Here is a 24,251-nt window from a genome sequence, read left to right as displayed (position 1 = left end):
CGCACATGATACAAAATTATTATTATTGCCACGTGGTCCAGCCTATGAGCGGTTTGGATCATGCACACGTGTGTATGGCGAATCCCCTCGAAAGGTCGGCTGGTGATTATTGCGACGAACCAATCTTTTCCGTTCATCGAGACGAACCGAAAGTATCCCTTAAAAAACCTGCAACTCCAGCAAAGCGAAATCGAATCAAAAATATCCGGCTAGCGTCTCCACGTGTCAATTTGGACACACTCGATCCAATATCAGATATGCACTTTTGGGTTTCCGCACAAAAATGTGCGTTTTACCCAACTGACTAAGTTGTGGCAACTCATCAACCGTAACCACTTAATATACTAAAATAAATCTGAACCATCCAAATCATAGAACCCATTGTAGATGCAAATTATATCTAAAATCCCTTTGATCAGTTGATCCTAACCCTCCAATAATTATCCATCAAATGGAGGGTAGAAATTCAATTCATTCCAAAATTCAGAGGTTTAGGTTTTTCTATCGTTATGATTTCAGTACATGGTCTACTAATATCAGGTCCACAAGTCTCACCGTCCAGATTACATATAAGAATGCCATGTGCACTGAATAATTTGTGGCTAACGCACATTTTAGTCTACGGATGCACTTTTTCTCCTTACCTAAATATCTCTCTCGGTCTGACCTTTTTCGAAATCGAATCGTCCGCTCCGGCGTGTCGTAACGGCCGAAACTTCATAACCCGATCCGCTACCATCATATCCCATCAGAAGGTACAATGGAAGAAGAAGAACACCGACAACAACACCAAGAACAAACGAGCGATTACGTCATGATCACCCACAGCGAAACGGAACAACCACAACAATACCAGAACCGAGTCCTGGAATGGGAGATCGGCCTGCCGTCCTCGGGCGATCTGATGCCTCTTTCTCAGCTGTTGATCCCGCCCGAGCTTGCATCTGCCTTCAGCATTACCCCTGAGCCCCACCGTACGATCCTGGACGTCAATCGCGCATCCCAGAACACGATCTCCAGCCTCCGCTGCTCGATCCCTACCTACCCATCCGCCAACAACCTCAAATCCCTCCCTCCTTTCGAATCCCGCCTCGATCCTGACGACGATGAGGCCATGAATTCGCCAAGGGACGGGTCCGATTCGAGGAAAGTGCGGAGGCTAATGGAGACTGCCGAAGAGGCCGATTCCGCACTCCGCAGTGAGAATTCAGAAGACGCCGCTGCCCGCACCCTCAAGAGGCCGCGCCTCGTCTGGACGCCGCAGCTCCACAAGCGGTTTGTCGATGTCGTGGCCCACCTCGGGATCAAGAGCGCTGTCCCGAAGACGATCATGAATATGATGAACGTTGAGGGGCTGACGCGCGAGAACGTCGCTAGCCACCTGCAGAAGTACAGGCTCTACCTGAAGAGAATGGATGGGTCGTTGGATGGTGGTGCGCCGTCCTCGTCTTCGGCCGATCACCAGCTGTTTGCTTCGACGCCCGTGCCGCAGAGCCTGCATGAGCAGGGGCCTGTTCCAATGCCGTATGGCCCGCCGCTGATGCCTATGCCTGTTCTAGGGATGGGGGCAAATGGTCATGGGCACATGGCGGGGATGCCTGTGAGCGGCCCAGGTGGTGGGATCCCTTATCCCAGGTTTGATTCACATCCGTATAACATGTTTGGCTCGATGATGCCGTTTCATCACGGAACTCCGAGTGATAAATGAAAATACTGTGAATTGCAATTGACAACACCTGCAAGAGGTAAAAGGGCTCCCAATCCTCTTCAATTCTGTTGCTATTCTTTGTAACCTTTGTCCGTTGATAAAGATATACTAGAGAGCTTGTTTTCAAGTTATGGGTTTTTGAAGTTTTTCTTTTTTCTCTTGTTGTAGAAGTTTCTGGATTGAGTCTGTATTCACTGTTCAATTGGGTTGAATTCTAGTATAATTGGGTGCACCTGTTTTGCACTGATTATACCCTCAGCTGATCGGGTGACAACGATGCCTTTTATTGCAGGAGCGGATTTGGCCAGGCTGGAGTAACACTGAGTTCCATCGGGCCATGACGTGGCGCCATTTCATTGGCCCGCCAGATGCTTGTCTGAGAGGGGCCTACCAACTTTCAAGAGGTTGTCAGTTCAAGTACATACTTGATCGTGTCTTGCAGGCCAATGAAATGGCACCATATCACAGCCGGACGGAACTCGGTATTACCCTGGCCCTGACTGAATCCACCCCCTTTTATTGCCTCATGGAACTAATAATTTTCTTATCTAGTTCCTGCAGTCTAATTGGATGTATGGTACAATGGTCCATAATCTGAACCATTCATCAGGTGTGTCCCCATGGGTGATCATCACAGTCGAGGAATCATCCTGTTGGACTATCTTAATGACCAACCAGATTGAATCTGAGGGACCCCTAGCTCACTGATAAGTAAACCATTCAATCAATGACTTACAAGCGGATTGGCATAAGAGAGATTGAAATCTGTAATCACTGAATGAGGAAAGATCAAACCAACTGGATGTGCAGAATTGTCTGATAAGCTTGACTTGCAGAAAGTGGCCTATCAACAATTGGACCCACCAATGAATAGTCTAGTTGAGAGCAAGGATCATCATATCATGTTCCCAATCTGTTCGTGTGTGTGCGCGCGCGCGCGTGCGCCTGTGTTTCCCCTTCTGATAGATCAACATTTGCAATCTGAAAGCTACGCACAAGATAAAGAAACTGGTAAGATGCATGACTTCTATTTCAACTCCTAAAAGGTTTATGATTTTAGATTTTCTCACTGTACAGTTGGGTCTTTAAGTTTGAAGGCGGAAAAAGGAGTCATCTGTTTTGCAATGCTGAAATAAAATTCATGATATGGATTTCATGAATTTATGTGGCATACCGCATAAGAGGACTACGATCCATCTGCTGCAGTTGGAAGGTGACATCTGCTTCCATATTTGCAGTTAGCCCATGCAGACGGTGTTTTCAGCATTGTGGGGGGGAAAAGAGTAAAATTTTCTAGTTGACAAGCCGGAGTTTGCATGTTTTTTCTATTTTTGGTCATCAAACTAGAAATAGAAATAGTTTATTATTTTAATGTGCATAAACTCTGAGTGATGCTATCGAAGGTCCAATATATAATAGGTGCATTCTCGTTTAAGTGAGGATGCTAGAAATCAAGATTCAATTGGATTTTGGAAGTCTGCCACAAAAGCTAGTTAGGCTATCAACAAGTTTGTCAGGTGGGGTCCTATAACACTAGTACCCAGGCTAACTGGCTTTCGGGTCTTGCTGGGTCCAGTCTAGTTCTTGAAGACTGGTCTGGGTCTAGTTCTTGAAGACCTGGACCCAGATCCAATTGGCTTTGGGCACCCGTCAGGTCTTTGGATCTAGGTTTTAAGTTGGGTTCAGCATAAATAAGAGCATTTACATGGTTCTGCTCACCTGATGGATGGATTAGGTCGCACATGCATGTACTGCTTTGACACATTTGTGGTGTGGAAAGGGTGTCTATTACATGCTTGTGGCTTAAAGAACCTTATTTGTTGATAGAATCGTCAAATATCGTTTATATATATTTAATCTATATTGAAGATTTTTTTAACCTTTCAAAAAATCATCAATATAAATTAAAAATACATAAAGATACCACTAAAATTAATTGGACTGTACCCATTCCCAACTAAACCCAACCCGAACCAACTTTTACCGGGTCCAAAAGGTGAGACCCGAACCCGACATGATTTCTTAATGGGTCCAAATGATGGGACCTGGATCCATTAAAATGTGGTTTGGTCCATTAGGTACCCACGGGTCTGGGTACCTATTGACAGCCCTGATGCTAATCCTTAGTGAAATTTCTATTAAGTGTAAGGCCATGTCTTCAAATTTCTTTCTTTGAGCTTTGAGTTCTATCAATTATTTCTTTAGGAGCAGTCTTTTTAGGAGATTGGAAACTCCACAATTGTATTTGTTTTAAAACTGTACAGTGTCTTTCATTGCCATGAATGGTAGCAAATGCAACTTTTTGTTTCAATTCCTTCTTCAGTGTGACTAAGTGACTTCATACAGTTTTCATTCCCTGAGCAGTACAGTGTGGGACACCACACTGTAGTATCTTTGTGGATATGGTGTTATTTTCTTCATTTTTTAAGTGTTGTGTAGCTTGTCATATTCAACAAAACATAGATAATCTCTTACGGTCCAACCTCTGTCATTGGAGGTTAATTTGAAGGTGCAATTTGTTGCTTTTCAAGTCCTTATTTGTTGTCTTCCATTCTTGGCTCATATTTATTCATAATTTTACATATTGTCATGTAGCAATCAAACTGAAAGGGAAATTTTATATAGTAACGATGAGCCCAACTATGCTTTTATGGGGCAAAATGTTGGGTAGTTAAAGAACAAGATGTTCATAGGATGGGTATAACTGAAATGAGGATGTTGAGATAGATGAGTGGCAAGATGAGGATGATAGAATTAGAAATGAATGCATTTGAGGGAATTTAGTAGTAGTACCAGTAAGTAATAAGATGAGGGAAAGTAGACTTTGATGGTTTGGTCATGTGCAATGGAGACCAAGAACCGCACCTGTCAGGAGTGAGTCGGTCCAAGTTGAAGGCTCTAAAAGGGCAACAGGAAGGCCCAAAAGGATGTGAATGGAGGTCGTAAGAAAATACTTGATGAACTATGGTCTAACTGAAGGTCTTGCCCTTGATAGAGTGGAATGGGCTGAATGGCAGAACAAGATTCATATAGCTGACCCCAGTTAATTGGGATAAGGCGTAGATGATGGTGTTGATATGATGATGATGGTTCTTGGCTCATGTTCTTGTACCGTATTTTGAGGCATACATGCTTATTTATTTATTTATTATTGTCAGGCTGTGTGTGGTTGCTGTAGAATTAATGGGTATGAGTGGCCTTTGTAAGTTAGTGTTTTGGGTGTGTTTGGACGCTCAATTGAATAGAATTGCAATTCAATTAATTCATCATAGACGAGATGGCCACCACTGGGTGGCATCATTTTAATTCACAATTACAGCCAAACTCCTAATTGCAATTCTGTGAATTTCAATTCGGAATTGATATGCTAGTAATTGCAGTTAGGGGGCTAGTCTAGCTCCACTTTTGTTGTCTGCTCTATTTAATTGAATGATTGTAATTCAACTTGATTGAATATTCAAATGCAGTCTTTGTTGAATTTAGGTGACCCCAATTAGTTGTGACAAGGCTTAGATGATGATGATGATTCAAATGAGTCTTAGTAGATGCGATATCATCATCATCATTGTGGTTGGCTTTGCAGATCATGTTTCACCAAATTCAAAATATGTGGTCCCATGGTAGCTTCACTAAAGTACAATGACAGGCTGCTGCCTGACATCAACCTGCCTTTACCCCACCCAGGCTGGGATTGGCTAGAGCAATTGCTACCAAGTGGAGTATCTTAAAAAGACTCAAATGGTTTTCTGTAAGTAATGAACCGGTTTATGAGAAAACAGTACTATGAGCAGTCGCCACAAGTAAAACGACCAATGAAAAATCCTGAAAGAGTGAATGAAGGAAGAAAATAAGCGCCTGTTCAGATGTACAACATATCACCATATGGTCAGATGTCCATGGTGAAATGGGCTACCATATTTCCTCAAATGTGGAAAAACCCACTGTAATCATGCTAATATCGAAAGTGGTGGTCACAATTACCCCAAACTAAGCAAACAGTTAAAATATCCAAAAGGGAACAAATTAATTCGAAGAAAAAACTGCAAAAAATCAGATGGGTATCTCACATTTACTCTAAACATACAAATGATCCTATAAAGGAAAACACAAATGGGTCTGGAATCAAATAGTAGATGGTCATATATTGCTACTCCCAAAACAATAAAATTATAGAAAATCCATAAAGAAGCAAATGAGTTCATAAGAAACTCTACTAAAATTCAGATGTTTTATATCACCATCACTTGAAAAACATAACTAAAGAGAAATTACCCACATCTGTTTGTAAATAGAACCTTCCGCAGATAGTACATACTGAAGATTTGAATGGAAATAGAAACTAAGAATCCTACCAGCAACATTGAAAGTTTTTTCATGTCTCAAAACATGCATATTAGCCCAAAAGTAGGAACAACCATGCATGTTGTTGAGACTGATCTTTGCTATCTCTATGCTGAAATTATTTGCAGATTTCTGTTGTTTTTTAGATAGATATATTGCAAGAAGGTTGGACGGTCCAGCAGCTTTATTCACATTCGAATTTTGCAAAATTAGTGTGTGCCTTTCCGTCCAATTTTCTCATCATCGAATGCCTAACATAATCTCCATATTTGACCTTTTTGTACATTCTAAGATGCTGTTGGCAATCCACCATCAGATCCAGAGGCTCAATTTCCATATCATCCTCTGGGTTTATAAATGTTGCCAATGAAATCCTTGCCTTATTCTCATTCGTCACAGCTCTGTGCTCGATGCTTTTGTATTTCCCATTGCTCCAAATCTGCAACAACCCAGGAAATGTTAAAAGTTACCATGTAGAAGACAATCAGTACATTGAAATAAATCATTACTAAAATTTGTCATATATATAAAACTAGGGACACGGGACAACCAATCATCAATTTGAACTGTCCATTCATTCATATAACTAGGGTGCAAGCCATTTTGCAAAAATCACACCAATTGGATGATCCTAAATATCTGATCAGTGGCATGGAATATGGACACTGAAGACTTAGGGGAAAAACAAAATAGGTCCAATCATCATCTTGAAACATCTATTTGAGAGACCTACTTTGTATTGCTTATGATTCCTTAGTAGCACTTTGATTTGATGATCCTAACAACGGAATCTATGCCTTGTAAAAAAGAATGGTTGCAACAAACTGGCCTCATTCAAACGGTTAGGATCATACAATTGGCATGATTCTTGCACCATGGCTTGGTCCCAATGGTACTATTAAATGAACTGTTCCAACTAATGATTGGGCATCCCACATGTCATTAAAAAGATTTGGGGATGATGCTAACATCCCCATCAAGGTGGGGACGGTACCATTTCCCCGTATGTATTATTTGCATTCTGTATACTGCCCATCTATGTAGCCCAGGTACAGGTACTGCCCTACTAATGTCAGCTATGGCATAGATGCAGGTATCTAGACATGTCAACCTCATAAAAGGGTATCTGAGTACTTTCTTCTTCTTTTAGTTGTCTTAGTTAATTCATAAAAGAGTCTACAAGTTCAAATATATTTTTTTAAAAGGCAATCTACAAGTTCAAATATAAAATATGCAAAATTTGAAATATATCCTCATCTACCGATGAACATTATAGATGTGTTTAAATGTGAGTTAATTTGTTAGTCTTTACTTATGAAAACATTTGTTAGTCTTAAGCTTGGAATATGAATTATCAAATTTTAGTCAATGTATTTATGTGCTAAAATATCTGTTAAAATTAAATTAATTTGGAGTTTTGAATTGGACAAGGATGGGACAACTACAGTGCCTGATGCACACCAAATGCTGGTTCAACAGCCATTATGTGGTGTCACGGTGACCCATATACAAAGGTCACATCTTATACTAAGTAAATTTGTAAATAAACAAAGAAATATAACATTAATCAATGTGCATTGTATTAACATTTTTATTTTTATTTTTTTTTAAAATGGAAATAAAAACCTTCATCCGCAAATTCATGACACAAGACTAGGCAGAAGTGAAACTGAAGGCAGCAAAACCTAAGATGAGTCGGAAGCAAGGGAAAATCTTTTTCATCTAATTCTCGTCATAGATCCAACTACACCTGGCCTGGTTGTTGAGCCAGGAAAATTACTTGTAGCTCTAATTTTTTGTGTGCTAGTCAAGGAAAGAGATGAATAGAGATGCAAATAAATTACGTCAATAACATCTCCGATATTCACGACTAGTGCATTTGGTATTGGTTTAACTAGGACCCACCCACCGTTATGTCGAATTTGGAGGCCTGTCACCTCATCATCTTGCAGAAGTATGGATATGGTGCTTCCATCTGAATGTGGGCTCACGCCCGTACTTGATCAGGCCTACAACAAGTTGGATAATAATTCACACGCAAAGCTTGCAGCACCTCCTTATGCAGCCCCAACAGTCTGTCCTTGTCCATCCCCATCATCATGGTGTCATTGAGTCAATGATTTCAAAAATACAGATCTACTTATGCAAGTAGCTCAACAGCATGTTTCTGGTTTGTTTAAACAAACTAGCTGCTTCAGAAACTGACCAACACACCTCTATGGTTAAATATTCTTGAAAGAAAAAAAAAAAGAAAAAAAAGAAGAAGAAGAAGAAGAAGAAGCTGAACTTGGTGGCCATTCTTCTTCAGACACGCACCCATCCACACACTTATTAAAGAATAAATGATTTTGATGAAATTTCTAGTAGTGGTTAGTGTTTTTTCTTTTGGGAGTAGTCGCTCAGTAGTTTGTTTCCATTTCTTTATTTTTTAGGGGTTTTTCTTTTAAACAAATGTTTGTGCATTTTGAAAAAAATAACTCTGTTAATGCTATTTCTTTGGTGTCTTAATTTTAATCAGCCATGAATATGCTTCATCTCACAAGGATTCATGAATTATCTGCTGATAATTGGACAAGCATTTGTGTCCTTTGATCCCAACTAGTGGAGATTGAGAAAACATACTTGAGTTCGGGTGGTGTTGTCGGCCAGTAATTTATTTTCCTATACTTGGATGGATATATCAACAAAACCAACGCATCTGCCCAACCCAGTTTCTGCTGTTCGGAGACCACATAGAGCTGCCCATATCCTTGAATGTCGTCTGGTGCCATAGCGTACTTCTTCTTCTCGTCTAAAGGAAGTTCGAAAAAGTTGGAGGCAGCAGTCTTTACCTTCTTCAGCACTTCTTCTGCGACCCCGTGATTTATTATCTGGAAAGTGATTTTCATCTGGATCAGTTAAAGGACGATAGAATTTGAAGAACAGATGCTATTGATGTTGGAGAAGTGGACATCCTCTCTAAGAAAGTCTTACATTTAAGTGTGTTATTTAATGAGTCCCAGTTTATGGATTCAGTCATCTTGATGTGAACTAGAAAAGAGCAAAACTGCTACATGCATTAGCATCTCGAATCCTATCCTGCAAACATCTTCCAATGCACATGCATGCATGATCAGCACCATTCATTTGGTGGGGCCCACCGTGTGTACCATGGCCTGAAAACTGATTCCAGTCCTGTGACTCCAGTTCTTTGTCAGTAGGTTTGGTCCACAACATGCGTACAAACATTGACCAACAAATGTGCCCACATTAGGACTTCATGAGGCTGATCTATACCTGAAGGAAAAAAATACGTGGGACCCTCCTAATGAATTGCTTGGATCTTGCACACACTACCACTTTGGCACATGTGGGAGGGTACGCTTCAAGATCCTACTTGAGTAGCGTTGGCAGGGTTGAAATATGCAAATGCACATGTTGATGCCTGATTATATTGGTTCCTACAAATTGTTTTTTTTGTTTGTGTCAGTCTGATCATGCACAGTGATATACTTTGTTGTTTATGGGCTTGTTTGGCACTGCAAGCTCTAGATATCACTGTTTGCAAATTCTGCTTTTGTGGCAACACTAAATAGTTGTGGTAAGGTGCAGTGTGGGGTCTGACTATGTTAGCATGTCAGTCATGTTAGTAACCGTGTATCGAAGGGTTCTTGTTGCCAATTCCTTGAGGTGGGTGCTTTGTGTTTAGCAGTTTGCTTCGCAAGTACCCGCAATGACCCTACTTTTCTTGCTTGCCCTTTGGGCATGCATGTAATCTCCAGGCTGGGGTCAATGCTAGGTACCATGTTGGCATGTGAGTGATGTCAATTTGAGCCTCTGCCACAGCTGATTCCAAGGGCCTGGATAAAAGTGGAAGGTGGATTTCTAGTGGGCAGCTCGTCGTAAATTTTTTGTCCAATCTATCATTTTAAAGGCAACCCCAAATTGCTAGGAGAAACTGAGATAATGATGATGGCAACAACAATGATGATGAAACAATTATTAAAGAAAACAGTTTTAGCAGTTTTTATTTACTTTGTGAGAGTAGTTATTTCTTGATTGGGAATTGCATGAAACATGTAATTTTGAATGAAAAACAATAAATAGCCATGAAAAAAAAGAAGTGTAGGCATTCTCCAACCTTCTTGTGTTGAGTAGTTCTTGTCAGTCATTGTACTAGAATCATGTAACTCTTGGGCATGTCAAAAACGACCAAGGTCTTTCCCCAAGCTTGTATCAATAATCATTTTATAAGAAATGGAGAGAGTATTTTGCATTTGATTCAAAAAATATAATTTGGCTTTATGGGCAGTTCAAAGGAGCAACAGTTGTTGGTTTGTGGGCTGTTGATGCAGCCTAGGACAGGCCCCACAAAAAGCCTGGGTGGGCCCGACAATCCATACAGTTGGTTTTGTGGGCCCTTGATGGTTGTCTGCATAGTTTACGGGGCTCACTTGTGGGGTGAGTTTCCCTTTAGCTACTTTCGGGACACTGAATGATGTTTGAATGACACAAATTGGTACTGTTTGAAAAAAAAAATTTGAGTTAGCTTTCAATTGAACTCAAGATCATGTGATTTTGATATCATTTAATCAAGTTATAGCCTGTTTATGGAAGGATTGTATGGTTGTTGATGGAATTTAGGGATATTTAAGTCATTGTTATTATTCCCATTCAAATAGCTTGTTAGAATTAGATTTGATGAATGGCTAGGATTGGATAGGGGTTCTCAGTCTTTTTATATTCTTTGGGGGATGCTGAGTCACAAGAATAAAAAACGAAGATCAAAGCCGGTAATAGTATCCAAATCTGGGAGGGAGGGTGTAATGAGACTGGTGATCGCAGTAGGAGGTGTGATCTTACTGGAACTTGTGTTTTTATGGGTTTTCTCATGTTTATGCTATAGTATATCGAATCCCCCTTTTATAGAGCTCAAAACCCCCTTTCTAGTGCTTGGGTTTCAATACTCCCATTGGGAAACTCCCTCACTGATTGTCACAGAAATTAGTCTAGTTTGGCTTGAAAACTGATTTTTCAAAGTAAATGTAGACAGTATTATAATACAATTTACAATCACAATTAGCAACTGATTAAGGTGCCAATAATGGGATAGTATGATTACTCGCCAACAGCCATCGAGGCACCATGGCCATCTATATTCAACTGGGGATGTTAATGAATTAGACTTCGGTTTACTCTTTTGTTTAAACTTGTGATGGGTTTCATTTCACTAGGGTATGATGCTCTTTTGCTTGAAGTGTGACTCTTCTATATCATACGGTGAGAAGCCACAGCCACAGTTTGGAGACATCCAAATCATTTATTATTCTTTGCTTCCATCTCCTTTCTTTCTCCTACCAGTTTGCTCCATCTAGATTGGAATCACACAATTTCTGCGACTGTTCTACCTCAGGCCATTTGTGATTGAGGATAGTTTGGTTAATAATCTTGCCTAAAATTTCAAATCAGTGCCTTTCACTTATCAGAAATTATATGTTCTCATTCAAGAAACAATATTAATGAGGAAGAGAATTCTTTCAATGATATGCATGATATAGAACAACCCAAAATGAAGTTTGTTGTAGTTGTGCTATTTGAGTCAGAGACTTTTCTTTACTTGAGGTTGTTTTAATATTTTGATCTGGTTCCTTTCAATTTCAACTGATATGTATGCTTGTCTCCAAGGGGGCATTCAGATGTAGCGCCAAATAGCGGTTGCTTGGACTGACGGGCTTCAAAAGGAAAGTCTGATTTTCATTTGGGATGGTGCAGAAAGCAGAACTTGCATTACCTGGGTTTCCGTGTTTGTAATCTCATGCTTGAGTGATTAGCGAGATAGTAAAGGAAGATGCTGGAACATGTCTCAGCATTATTTTGGCATTAAACTGTGGGAGCCTGTGTGCTCCCATGCACCCAAAATTCTGTTTGTGGAGTTAAATTCCTAGAAATGGACTGTTTCGACAGATTAGGCAGCACCCATATACCTCATGCATGGAATGGAAGCATGATCTTATAAAGATGCAGATACAGTTGCAAAGAGAAGAAAAAAGATGCAGGCATGCTCAGTAATTTTCATGCGTATACCTGAAAGAAGCCCCAGACTCTGCAAGCCATATCAAGCTTTCTGAGCTCATCCTCATGCCTGCTGGAAAGCAAGGATAGATCAATGACAGGTATTTCAGACGAAAGGGGAGACAGATCCAAGCTGTCGGGCTTGTCCTCGGGGTTTCTTATGTGTCTATCAGGAATGTATGTGGGATCCCTCCTTACCATCTCTTGAACATTGTCTACAGGTATAGATTTTCCCCAAGTGGGCACATCCTCTTTCTCTGCACTTCCATTCATAATTTCCACACCCACCTTTTTTTTTCTTCTTCTTCAGATCACTGGCCACTGCACCGTCTCCATTGTGCTCGCAAATATACACTCATGGCGGGATTTTAAATATTTATTTTTGAATTAAAAAGTTTCATTTGAAAGCCATGTAAAATATTGATTGTGATGGTGACAAAGTACTTCAACTGTGGCAATTCATCCATGTGGCATGCATGAATGACTATCAGGACATTATGGGTCGCAGGGTGGATGGGGCATAGCTCAAAATCTCAATGATCTGGCAAGCCTAATTGCTTGATTGGTGGCCATCAAATGTACAGCCTGGGTCCAAATTCATTCAGCGAAATAAGACGGTTAAGATCATCCCATCATTTGATTCTTACAGTTATGCCACATCCAGAATAAAGCCCACAATCTCGACGATCTGGATTGGCATGCGTGTAGCTGTAAGTATCCTACTGTTTATGATTTATGAATAGAAAGAATTTGGCTGATAGCTGTGTAGAATCTTGTTCTTCCTCCCTATATAAATGATTCCATTTAGAAGCAATTGGATTTTGTTTCTTGTTTGAATTCGATGACATGATGATTTTGTCATGTATTCGGGATTAAGATTCTATAACAATGCTTCGAAAAGTACAAGCAAATGAGATTTGTGAGTTATCAGCAAAGACAAAAGGATGTCAATCTATAAAAGTAATGCTCAAAGATATATGTTTCCTTTTTAAATCCTGTCATCTTTTTATTTGTTTTCAAGCTCTTGGTATTGTAGAACAGGACACAAATGAATGTTCATTGCTTTCTTGGCACTCATATTTGTTGTTATCTGAATCCAGCCCATAATTCGAAAACACGATACTTGATTGGACTAGATGTACATCCGGGTTGGATCAACTTGAAGACTCGTTGTCCCGACTCAGACTCAAAATTTTATAGCTCTAGTTTTTTATTTTTATTTTTTATTTTTTTAATTTTTAACTATCTATAGCAATATATGTAAAAAATAACCATGGATAGGTAATTCAAAACTAAAATTTTATCATGGAATTGTTGGTTGGCTCTTTGATGAAGATAGTTACTAATACAGGACAATTAACCACTTGCTCTAAAAGCTTGAACTAATAGAGCATGATGAATTAATCCCTTTTATCTCATACCTCACCCGAGTGTGCCCCCGCATCCCACAAGTTAGGTGTGAAAATGCCCCTGCATTAATCACTCTCGATGACAAAATTTCAAACACGAGACCTTGCTTTGATACTAATTTGATGTAGGGCAATTAATCACTTGGTTTAAAAGCTCGAATTGATAGAAAATGGTGAAGTAATCCTTTTTATCTCATAGCTTAGGCCCCAAATCCATGGGTTAGGTTCTCGGCCGAATCCTCCTTGTGGGCCCAAAATTCATGGGTTCCGCGGGCTGCCCATCCCGAGTATGCCCCTGCATCTCACAAGCCACTCCACTCGAGTCCAATGTGAAAGTGCTCCTACATTAGTCACCTCATGGGAGGATGTTGTTCTAACTGACTGGGTGACTCGGTTTGAGTCAATGCGAGTCGCATCGACTGGTTGAGTCGATTTGATGAGTCTTCCCGAGTCAGGTTTGAGTTAGACTCAAATGGAGATGGAAATCTTGCTGAGATCACCATCAGGGAGTTGACTTGGGTGAACGCCTGAGATGGCATTTGTTCTTGAATGTGAAAACTATGGCTCAAGATTTTCACTGATTGGGTTGTTTGGGCTGGCTCGGTCCAATTTGGATTCACTTAAAGGAGCCATGTCCCATTTGAATCATGAAAACGACGGCCAGGCCTCACTATGTCAGCGACTTGGGTCTGGTTCCCAGCTGTTACCCCAAACCCATCCATATACATGAACCGCATTAGGATGATCAATAAATAAAAAATCAAGGTGATCCATTCATTGGTGGGCCACAACCATTAGGAAAAAAAAAAAAAATAATTACACCATCCAGAAAACTAAAAAATCATGTATGGTCCACTTCTTGTTAGATTCACATGATTTTTAATTTATCTGATCATGTACCTGCTGAATGGGTTGGATGTCATACACAAACCACGTGGGCCCACAATACACTATTCCAAAGAATTTTAGGAAAAAATTAGACAAAAGGTGATTTGATCATTTCATCTCTTGAATCTATTATAAGTCAGTCCAGCTTTGCTAGCACTCACTGATCAGATCACATGTCCCAGGCGCATGCACCATTTGTCAATTTCAGTGGTGCAAAACTAACATTGGATAGTCTCTCTTTCTTTTATTTATTTAGTTATTTATTATGTGGCCCATCTGATGATTGGTTTTTCATGGGATAGTCTAACTCAACTGAGAGAAGCGGGTTTCAATCCCTCACCCCTCTAGATTATAAAAAGAATAAAGAAAAAAAGAAAAAAAGAAGAAGAAAAAAATCTCTCTCACCCAACACTAACAGCAGTAGCGGCAAACAACAAATGGTTTTGGGCTGTGTTCAAGGTATACTCACACCTGGCCCAGTTAATAATCGGGCTCCAATAAATAAAAGAAAAACATCCAAGCCATGCAAAAAATTGGTGCGCCACAAACACAACTTGGAGTGGAAGTTGGACCAATCAACTCATTATATGGACCACACCTACGCATTTGGCTTTCCATTGACTTTGATGGCATAGTCAGCCTTATGAGTGGGCCATCCTGGTTTTTGTTCTGGGAAATCTATATAGTGGGCATTGAAAGGGAAGAGAATGTGGGTGTTGGGGTCTGGTCTTGGGGTTGGCTACACGAATCCCCTTGTACCAGTCTATGCTATCAAGACCATATCTTCAAAGCATATGTCATTGATTTTTATTTTTGCTTACTTCACTTATGTCCTTTTGGGCGTTTTTGCTTGCCATTTGAGATCCTTCAACTTGAGTTGACTCATTTCCTCTTACAAGTTCTTGGTCTTTGACATGACCAAACTATCAAAGTCTGCTTGATCTTATAAACCATTTTAGGGATCGTTTGGATGCTTGTAAAAAATTTTAAGTTGTAATTGGATTACAGGTGTAGAGTATTCACAGATTTTTAACACATGCACACACACACACACACACACACACACACCACATTGGGTACTTAGACCCATGACCTTAATGTTGAAACTCTTGTGAGTCTACCACTAAGCCATGAGTAGGGACCCACTTTAAGTTGTAATATGTTTACAAATAAATAGTTGTTTTGTTTGTCTAACCTGTAAAATTGCTTATAGGGTATAATTGGGTATTCACACATGAGAGATCTCGGACTGGTAAATCATTTAAAAATCATCAAATGACATATAAAGTATTCATTTAAAATAGATTATTGAAATAAGTCGAACTCAATAAAGCCAATAGCTGATCCTTATACTAAACCAATCATTTAGTGGGTCATAAAAATAGACCCATTAATTCAAATTCCCTTTTGTGATGAGAAACTATTGAATATAAACAATTAACTATTACCTCACATGTACAGTCAATGTGTTAGCGACATGTATAGCTGTGCATGAGTTGAACTGAGTCAAGCTTGGCCCAGCTTGGCTCGGCTAGCAAGCTACCCAGCTTGAACTCAGCTCGGCTCCGTCTTTGAGCTTGATTAGCTAGCTTGGCTCAGCTTGGCCAGCAGCTCAGGTTAGCTCCATTCGAGTTCAAGCTCAATCTTTCCAGTTGGGTACGAGTTCGAACCTATGAGTTGAGTTCGGGTTTAGGTTTTGGGGTATATATATATAATTTATTTAAATATATAAATATTAACAAAATATTTATATTAAGCGAACCCGATCCGAGTCGAATCGATTTGAACCGAAGTTCGAGTCAAGTTAAGTCGAGTCGAGTCGAATTCAGTTTAGCTTGGACTTCAAGCTCAAAAAATCAGCTTGACTGGGCTCGAACCCAGTTTTGATTCAAGTCGAGTCAAGCTTTTTCGAGTCGAGTCGAGCAAGTTAACCAAGCTAACTCGGTTCATGTATAGCTCTTGCAACATGTATAGCATGCTTCACATGTACAGTGCCCCCTACATATGCTGGCCACATGTATATGACCATACATGTACAGTTAGACGTACATGCACGATCAAACCATTAATAGACATGCATGTACAGTTAAACATACATGCTGGCCGTAGTACATGGCCATACATGTACTGTGGGCCATACATGATATAAAGAGAAGTACATTATACAAGGAGAGGTATAAAGATGGATCAGAAAGCGGGCCATTCATGGTACATGATTATGTTTACAATGGGACATAGATGGATGACCCCACATGTACAGTGGGCTAGATCATAACCAATAACTCTTTGAATATAGGTGGACAATACACATAGAGAGGATACAGTGGGCCCATATGCACAGTGGGCGCCGTATCCAATGGGCCCTAAACGCACGATGATCTATATCACTAAACTATGGGTCCAACTGTTGGAAAAAGGGGAGGGTGGAGATCTATATCACTAAACTATGGGTCCGACTGTTGGAAAAAGGGAAGGGTGGGAATGCTGAAGCTGCGCCACAATTCTCCCTGTATCAAGAAGTTTCAAAAAATAGATCTATTGCCTGTATCTGAAACATGCTCTTTTGCTATGTTTCAGATTACAACTAAAAGCTGTAATCTAATTACAACCTATAATCCCATTACATGCAAATACACCCATCCAAACAGCCCATGTAATCCGATTACAGGTAATCGGATTACTAAGAGACTTTACAGGCATCCAAACGACCCCTCAGTCTAAAGAGCAGATTATGTTTCCCCTTCCATCAAAAGAGCAGATTCTATACAAGATTTAATGCATGCCAGTATATCAATTTCGAAACATGGAAAGACCCCAGGACAACAATTTCCATGCATCCAAACATAAGATCTTTCTAGTCCACTTTTACTACTTTTGTAGTATCTTCAGCTTCTCTTTTTCCATTCTTTTTATTAGTTCTTTTACTCCAAACCTGCTTGAAATTACTCTTCCCCTATCCATACTGTGTTCGATTTGTTCTTGATATTCGTCCATATCAATGAGGCTTCTGAATTGCTTCCTCTACATGTCTTCTTTCCTTGATAAGCATCTTTCTACAATGAATTCTTGTTTTCTTCGCTTCTGATTTCGTACTGAGACTGCCACTACCCATCACATTCGAGTCTTTATGTTTCCTTTATGGAGATAGACTTTCAAACCTCGACTTCTTTTAAATTTGCAATCTTGAGTATCCTTGCTAATGGCATGTCGATGACAATCAATGAAGGCCTATAAACTTCTTTCACAACAATCAGGCTCAAAACTTTTCCTGTTTTAAGTCTGGCTTGGATGATGCTTCTAAGAAGTTGCATGCTGTGATTTTAAGACAAGTTGGGCAGACAGGAAGCTTCTCTGCAAATTGATATTCTGCGAGCATATGGAGAACTGATAATATGGTGGGTTCATTTTATTCCCCGCCCCAAATGCTTGGCAATTTCAGACAAAGGTACAGAGAGTAGATGGATTTAACAGAATGCAGATCTGGGGAACTACTTCCAATCACATTCCAATCTAATGGCTGGGATGGCAGGTTGGCCTTTCCAAACACTGCTTGGATCTGTATCAACATGTTTGAGATTCTTCTCTGAATCAGCAAGCCTCTCTACACTCCAGCCACTGGTAATCATTGGACAGCCTCAGCAATGCCATCAACATTCATTGAGTGGGCCACAACCAAGGTGATTTTCCATAGCAGTAGAATCATCAACCTTTTGAGTTAAGTAGCTTCCATCCAACTACACCCCAGACTTCTTATCAGCTTCTTCCTTTTGACCATCTTCTTCAACCTTGCAGCATCTTCGTATCTTCCAGCATCTGCAAATACATTTGATAATAGCACAGAGCTCCCAGCGCTCCCCGGCTCAAGCTCAAACAGATGTGAAGCCGCAACCTTTGCCAGTTCAACATTCCTGTGATGCCGGCACGCCCCTAGTAATGCTCCCCACACAAACGAATCAGGCTCCACATGCATTGTCTTAACCAAATCATATGCTTCTGTGACCTTCCCTGCTCGACCGAGAAGATCAACAATGCATGCATAATGCTCTAACCTTGCCTCAATCCCATACTCTTCTTGCATCGAATTGAATAACTTCTGTCCAACTTCAACCATCCCAGCATGACAACAAGCGGTAAAAACTGCTGTAAATGTCAGGTGATCTGGCTTCACATTCTCTTTCCTCACCATCTCATAAAAAAGCTCAATTGCTTTGTCACAAAACCCATGATTGGCGTATCCAAATATCATAGAATTCCAGGAAACCGTATTCCTCTCATGCATCTTGCCAAACAACTTCGCCGCTTCAAATATGAACCCGCATTTCGCGTACATATCAATCAGAGAGCTGCTAACAAATACATCTTCCTCAACCCCAATAACCAAAGCATACCCATGGATCTCCTGTCCATGTCTTGAATCTGCCACATTGGAACAAGCTGGCAAAAGACCACTAATCGTAACTGAACTTGGCCAGACTCTAGAACCCATCATCCGTCGAAACATATCAAAGGCCTCCTCATTATGGAAATTCTGCACGAACCCAGATATCACTGACGTCCAAGATACGACATCAGGCTCAATTCCATCACCCAACATCATTTCAAACAAATTCAAAGACATCGCAACGTCACCCACCTGTGCGAAACCCGCAATCATAGCATTCCACGTGATTAAATCCGGTCTCAATCCCATCAACCGCATTTTTCCGAACAAACCCAATGCAATTTTCGAAAACCCATGCAGGGCATAGCCCGAGACAATCGCATTCCAAGCCACTAGATCTTTCACAAGCATTCTATCGAACACCCGGCAGACGTTGTCAAATCTGCCGCATTTCGAGTAGAGGTTGATCAAAGCGGTTCCAATGAAAGCATCAGAATCAATAGAATAATGGAGAACGATTAAGTGTATCTGTTCTCCAGCTTTTAGATTGGAAGTGTTCGCGCAAGCTCTAATGACACTGCAGAGAATGTATTCATTCGGTCTGAGGCCTTGTCTCTGCATTTCATAAAAAAGATCCAAGGTCTCTTTGTGGAAGCCATGGCGGGAATAGGCAGTAATGAGGATGATCCAACGGCTGAGGTTTGTTTTGGACATTTCGTCGAACAGGCGTCGGGCGGCAGAAAGGTGGCCACATCGCGTGTAGAAGTTGATGAGTTTTGAGGAGAGGTGGGCCGAGCGAGCGAGACCGTTGACGAGAAGATGGGCGTGGAGATTCCGACCCGATTCGAGAGATCGATCGCGTGCACAGATCTCGAGATAGGTTGCGTACGGATCGGGACGGGTTTGAAATGTGCGGTGTCTGATTGAAGCTCGTGCCGCGGACACGATCTTTTTGAATACTACAGAGAGAGGACGATGCATTCTAATGTTCTAAGGACAAAAGGACATGTTGTGGGCCCCACTTGATAGTGCGATCTATGAGGGGCATTCTCCATCTGGTTCGTCCATCTGGGGCATATTTCCTCATGGAAGAGTAGTCTGGATCGTCCATCTGATGGGCCCTGCGTGGACGGGCTACTGTTATTTATACTACATTAGTTGGGAAATCCTTTCTGTTCACTGCCTTCAAACCCACAGATAGAAACCAAAAATAGCCAATGGTCCACCCATCATTACGAACATCAGGTGGCTTAGAAATGTCCCGATTGGTTTAATGATTGCAAGTTGCGTATCCATTGTACGGCCCACCAGATGGACGGTCTGGATCGTCTGATTATGTAGCCATGTAAACAATTCTTTCCTAGGATGAAACCTATGGCCTACATGATATGCCCGCCACATCGGGTCCATCAATCATTTGATAATAATTCAAATAATATAATTATAAAAATAATTCAAGCAAAATAAAATCTATAATCACCAAATGCAAGGCTATATCCTTTCTAATTATAAATCATATTTTACATCTATCTAGTTCTATTTATGAACTGTATGTACTATAAAGCTGGTGGTTCCAATCATCAATCTTATTTTCAAAGAAGACTTATATTTTATATTTATATCATGTATGTTAGTTGTAATTTATATGTATATTTTTAGAAGACTTATATATATATATATATATTTAGTACACATCCATGTCAGTACACACTTATATTTTATATTTATATCATGCATGTTAGTTATACTTTATATGTATATGTGGGACATAGAGATTTCGGTACGAGCCGATTTAGGTTACTGGAGGCTCCAATTCAAACCTAATCTATCTCAAGTTGGGGTTAAGGACAGAGCCAACCCAATTGACCTAACTTTCAGGTTGACCCAACTCAAGTTGCACCCCTAATCAATCTTAAGTTGGGGCAAGGACAGAGCCAACCCAATTGACCTAACTTTCAGGTTGACCCAACTCAAGTTGCACCCCTATGGTCCACTAACAATGCAAGCTGCACCCTTGAAATCAATGGACAACCGGTGGATCTTGATTCCCTGGTTGCCCCACCACTTAAAAGAAGAGATTAACCATCCATCTGGTAATAAGGATAATCAGTTAGGGTTGTGTATGAGTCAAGAATCTTTCATGGATAAAATCTCATGCTTTTTAGTTTATTGTGTTTTAGTATAGTCTTTGTTCGCATTTTCATATCTTTTTCCTCTACATGTTGTGATTAAGAAGCAATTGGATTTTGTTTTTCTTGTTTGGATTGGATGAGGTGATGATTCTGTAATGTATTCTAGATTAAGATTCTATGACGATGCTTAGGAAATTACAAGCGAATGAGTTTTGTGAATTTCAGCAAATACGAAAGGATGAAAATCCATAACAATAATGATCAAAGATATCTTATTCCTTTTGAGATTCAAACATCCTTTAGTTTGTTTTCAAGCCCTTGGTACTGAACATCAGGACACTAATAAATCTTCATTGCTTTCTAGGCTCTGAATCCGGGCCGTAGTTTCAGAAACATTAAAACTCGACCGGACTGAGTTCACTTGAAGGCTAGTCCCGACATGCCCAACCCATCTGATTTAATCGCAGGATAGGGATCACTGACCTTTAAATTGGACGCTTTGGATCATTTGATTGGTGTTGATTTTGGCTTTTGATCCATTGAAGATGAGGTCAGTGATTTGTACAGCTTGGATTGGCGTACATGTAGGTCACATCTGGTCTGGATTGACGTACATCCATGGTGAGGATTGCACAATTGGTGAATCCTAGAATGTGGCAAATCCACCAAGGGGCCATCTGGATCATCTGATCCATCAGCAATGTATCTAGACCACATTTGGATGGCTAATTGATCAGATAGATGATCCTAGCCATCTGATTATTAAATGATCCTAACATCCACAATAAAGGCATTAACCCTCAAATTTGAATTACGTATATGCAGTTTGATTATTTTTGCTTTATTAGACGAATAATTGCAATCGAATTTGATATTGCATCCAAACAAACCAAAATGATCCTAGCAATCTAGGATCCTAGATTTTTTTATTTTAATTTTTATTTATTTAATTTTAAATTATAACAAAAGTTTGGAGCACCCCACCTCTAATTTTATTGAAATGAAAAAGGAATTGTACATAATCAAATGATTCTAGCAATCTATGTATCAAACACGAAATAAACATAATAGGATCCCAATTCATGGATCTTTGGGTTCAAGAATTAAGGGATCAAACCATTTCTTTTTACTCTTTTTCAAATTCGATAAATGTTGGTTGATCGCATATTTTATTATAGTTAGATGATTTAGAATATCATTTTCAATTTGATACCTTTGAATTCCTGAAGTTGCAATAATATCCATTCATTAAAAAGAATGGATCCGATACCTTTCTTATGTACCCATAGGTGTTACATTGGGTTTGAATTAGATTTTGAATCAATCTATTTTGATTGACCACCTCTATTATGTTGTTGCTAGCAAATTCTACTATTTTTTGTTTTTGATCTTCTAAATCATTCCTGCAGGAAATCTGGACATTTTTTTTTTTTTTTTCCTGATCATTCAATAAAAGGATTTGTACATAATCAAATGATTCTAGCAATCTGTTTATTAGACATGAAAGAAACATAGTTGGGGATTGTTTAATTCTACTTCATTGGACCAATAATTGCAATTCAACCTGATAGCGCATCCAAACACACCAAACGGAATTTAAACAGCCAAACCCAATAGAATTTAAACACACCAAAAAGAATTTAAACATCCAAACCTGATACTGCATCCAAACCGACATCCAGCTGGATATGTCAATGAGACTGAGTTAATTTGAACATAGCCACAGTTCAAAACAAAACCCAACTGGGTTATCAGTTTTCCACTTTTCCGCCCTGAAATAAAAATTTCAACTAGCTGAAAGAAGCAAAATATCATTTTACAGAAGTAGCATTCCAACCGATATTGAATCTGAGGTACGTCCAAACATACCCTCAAATAGTTTTTGGTATTCATGCTTCCAGAAGAGGATCCTTGTTCATTGCCAACAAACCCCATCCGATCACACCATACATCCGATCTGTGAACCAGGTAGTCATCTAGTGGATCTACTATAGATGATCCTAGCCATCTGATTAGATGAGAATTCTTCATAACTAGCAACAACAGCCCTTTTCCATTTCTTTAAACATCAAGGTTTGTAAACCTTTCTCATTAAAAAACAATATCAATGAGAGAACGGATTACCTGCCTCTAGATTCTTTACCACACACATGGCACATTTATGATATATGAACCATACAACCTATGGATTCATCCTTTGATTGGTTGCCGTCTTTTTCTTCTTTTGTTTTCCATCCTATCTTTAACCATGTAATAAATGGGCATTTTCTCACTTAATAAGAGATATTGCCAGTTTGTCTTTTAGAGTTCATTTGTATGCCCTAAATACAGATTTTTGGACCATGACCCAATCACTAGTGTGAAATGGACTGTTTCAATTTTATCCAATGTGTGCCACCTATTCAGAATGACATGGAGCCATGGAATCTGCTATGTGGAGAAAGTGTAGTCAAAATGACAAATGAGCCAGCAAGTGTTGAATCATGTTTCCCAATGCTTCAGTGGTTACAGCTCGCAAGAGTTTCAACATGAGGTCATGAGTTTTGAGTACCCATTGTGGTGAAAAACCAGTGGTGCGAGTGCGAGTGCGAGTGGGGAGTGAGTGCATGTGTAGGAAAAGAAAGTGCTGTATCATGCCTGGCATGAAAAGGCACGTACACTGCTCAGTAAAAAATCGGACCTTTTTTTCTCTGTTCCTGTATTTTCTTCATAAACCCTCTACTTGTTAGCAGCTCAATTTCAGGGTAAGGACTTGTTTCGTGTGGAAGATTTCTCACAGAGACTGATGAACAATACCATCCAAACATCTGGTTGGAGCATTGTACAACAGCTTTCTTGGAGTATGTTCAAAAGCTAACCTCCTAAAGGCACTCCAATACATGCAGCCTTGAACTGGTTAGATCGGAGGGAAGATCCGAGCTTTTGAGTCCTGCTGATGTACTGGTTTCCTCCTGCCTGATCTGCTTAGGTAACAAAAAACGAGGTCAATTTCACTTGCATCTCATTGCCTTGCTTCTCACAAGTGTAAGCTGGTCTTCTAACGACCATCCAAGTAAGCTCCAAGCATTATTTCCTCGCGATGTTGGTCTGACCTGAACGTAGGATGATTAGTCCCTACTCATCACAGCAACTAAATCATGATATGCATGTAGTAGAGAATCGGGTAGAGTTTGCTTTATTCAGCCATGGTTGCCCTCATCTAAAGTTAGATTGCACAGGACTACCCTATTCATAATCTCAGAAAAATCCTAATCTCTCCAAAATGCCCTTTCAAGCTGAAATTGCCATCACCTGGTGCAGGGTTGTGAGGAAGGTGAAAAAGGAAGCGAATTGGACGAGTA

General features: G+C 39.9%; 2 protein-coding genes and 1 pseudogene across 7 annotated transcripts; 1 reads left to right on the top strand and 2 right to left on the bottom strand.

Moving 5' to 3' along the window:
* The first annotated feature begins 531 nt into the window (after positions 1 to 531).
* On the top strand, positions 532 to 12,860 carry LOC131252833 (transcription factor PCL1-like). 6 transcript variants are annotated; one of them, XR_009174698.1, is made up of 3 exons: positions 532 to 1,745; positions 11,993 to 12,321; positions 12,609 to 12,860. XR_009174698.1 is itself a non-coding variant. In XM_058253575.1 (2 exons), the coding sequence occupies exon 1, from the start codon at positions 761 to 763 to the stop codon at positions 1,706 to 1,708; it is 948 nt and encodes a 315-aa protein (XP_058109558.1). In that variant the 5' UTR covers positions 532 to 760; the 3' UTR covers positions 1,709 to 1,745; positions 12,609 to 12,860. The 6 variants fall into 6 exon arrangements, 5 of the variants coding, with proteins under 5 accessions (XP_058109558.1, XP_058109555.1, XP_058109556.1 ...); XM_058253575.1 differs by lacking the exon at positions 11,993 to 12,321; XM_058253572.1 differs by lacking the exons at positions 11,993 to 12,321; positions 12,609 to 12,860 and adding an exon at positions 8,699 to 9,079.
* On the bottom strand, positions 5,906 to 12,463 carry LOC131254121 (protein SRG1-like; annotated as a pseudogene).
* Positions 12,861 to 16,580: 3,720 nt separating the features above from the next.
* On the bottom strand, positions 16,581 to 20,244 carry LOC131252830 (pentatricopeptide repeat-containing protein At5g59600-like). The gene has a single exon (XM_058253562.1). It carries the CDS (start codon positions 19,757 to 19,759, stop codon positions 18,113 to 18,115), a length of 1,647 nt encoding a protein of 548 aa, XP_058109545.1. The 5' UTR covers positions 19,760 to 20,244; the 3' UTR covers positions 16,581 to 18,112.
* Between the last annotated feature and the right edge of the window lie 4,007 nt (positions 20,245 to 24,251).

The sequence above is a fragment of the Magnolia sinica genome, chromosome 8 (genome assembly GCF_029962835.1).
Source record: "Magnolia sinica isolate HGM2019 chromosome 8, MsV1, whole genome shotgun sequence".
NCBI classification, from domain to species: domain Eukaryota; kingdom Viridiplantae; phylum Streptophyta; class Magnoliopsida; order Magnoliales; family Magnoliaceae; genus Magnolia; species Magnolia sinica.
This window is presented reverse-complemented; position numbering and strand designations above follow the sequence as displayed.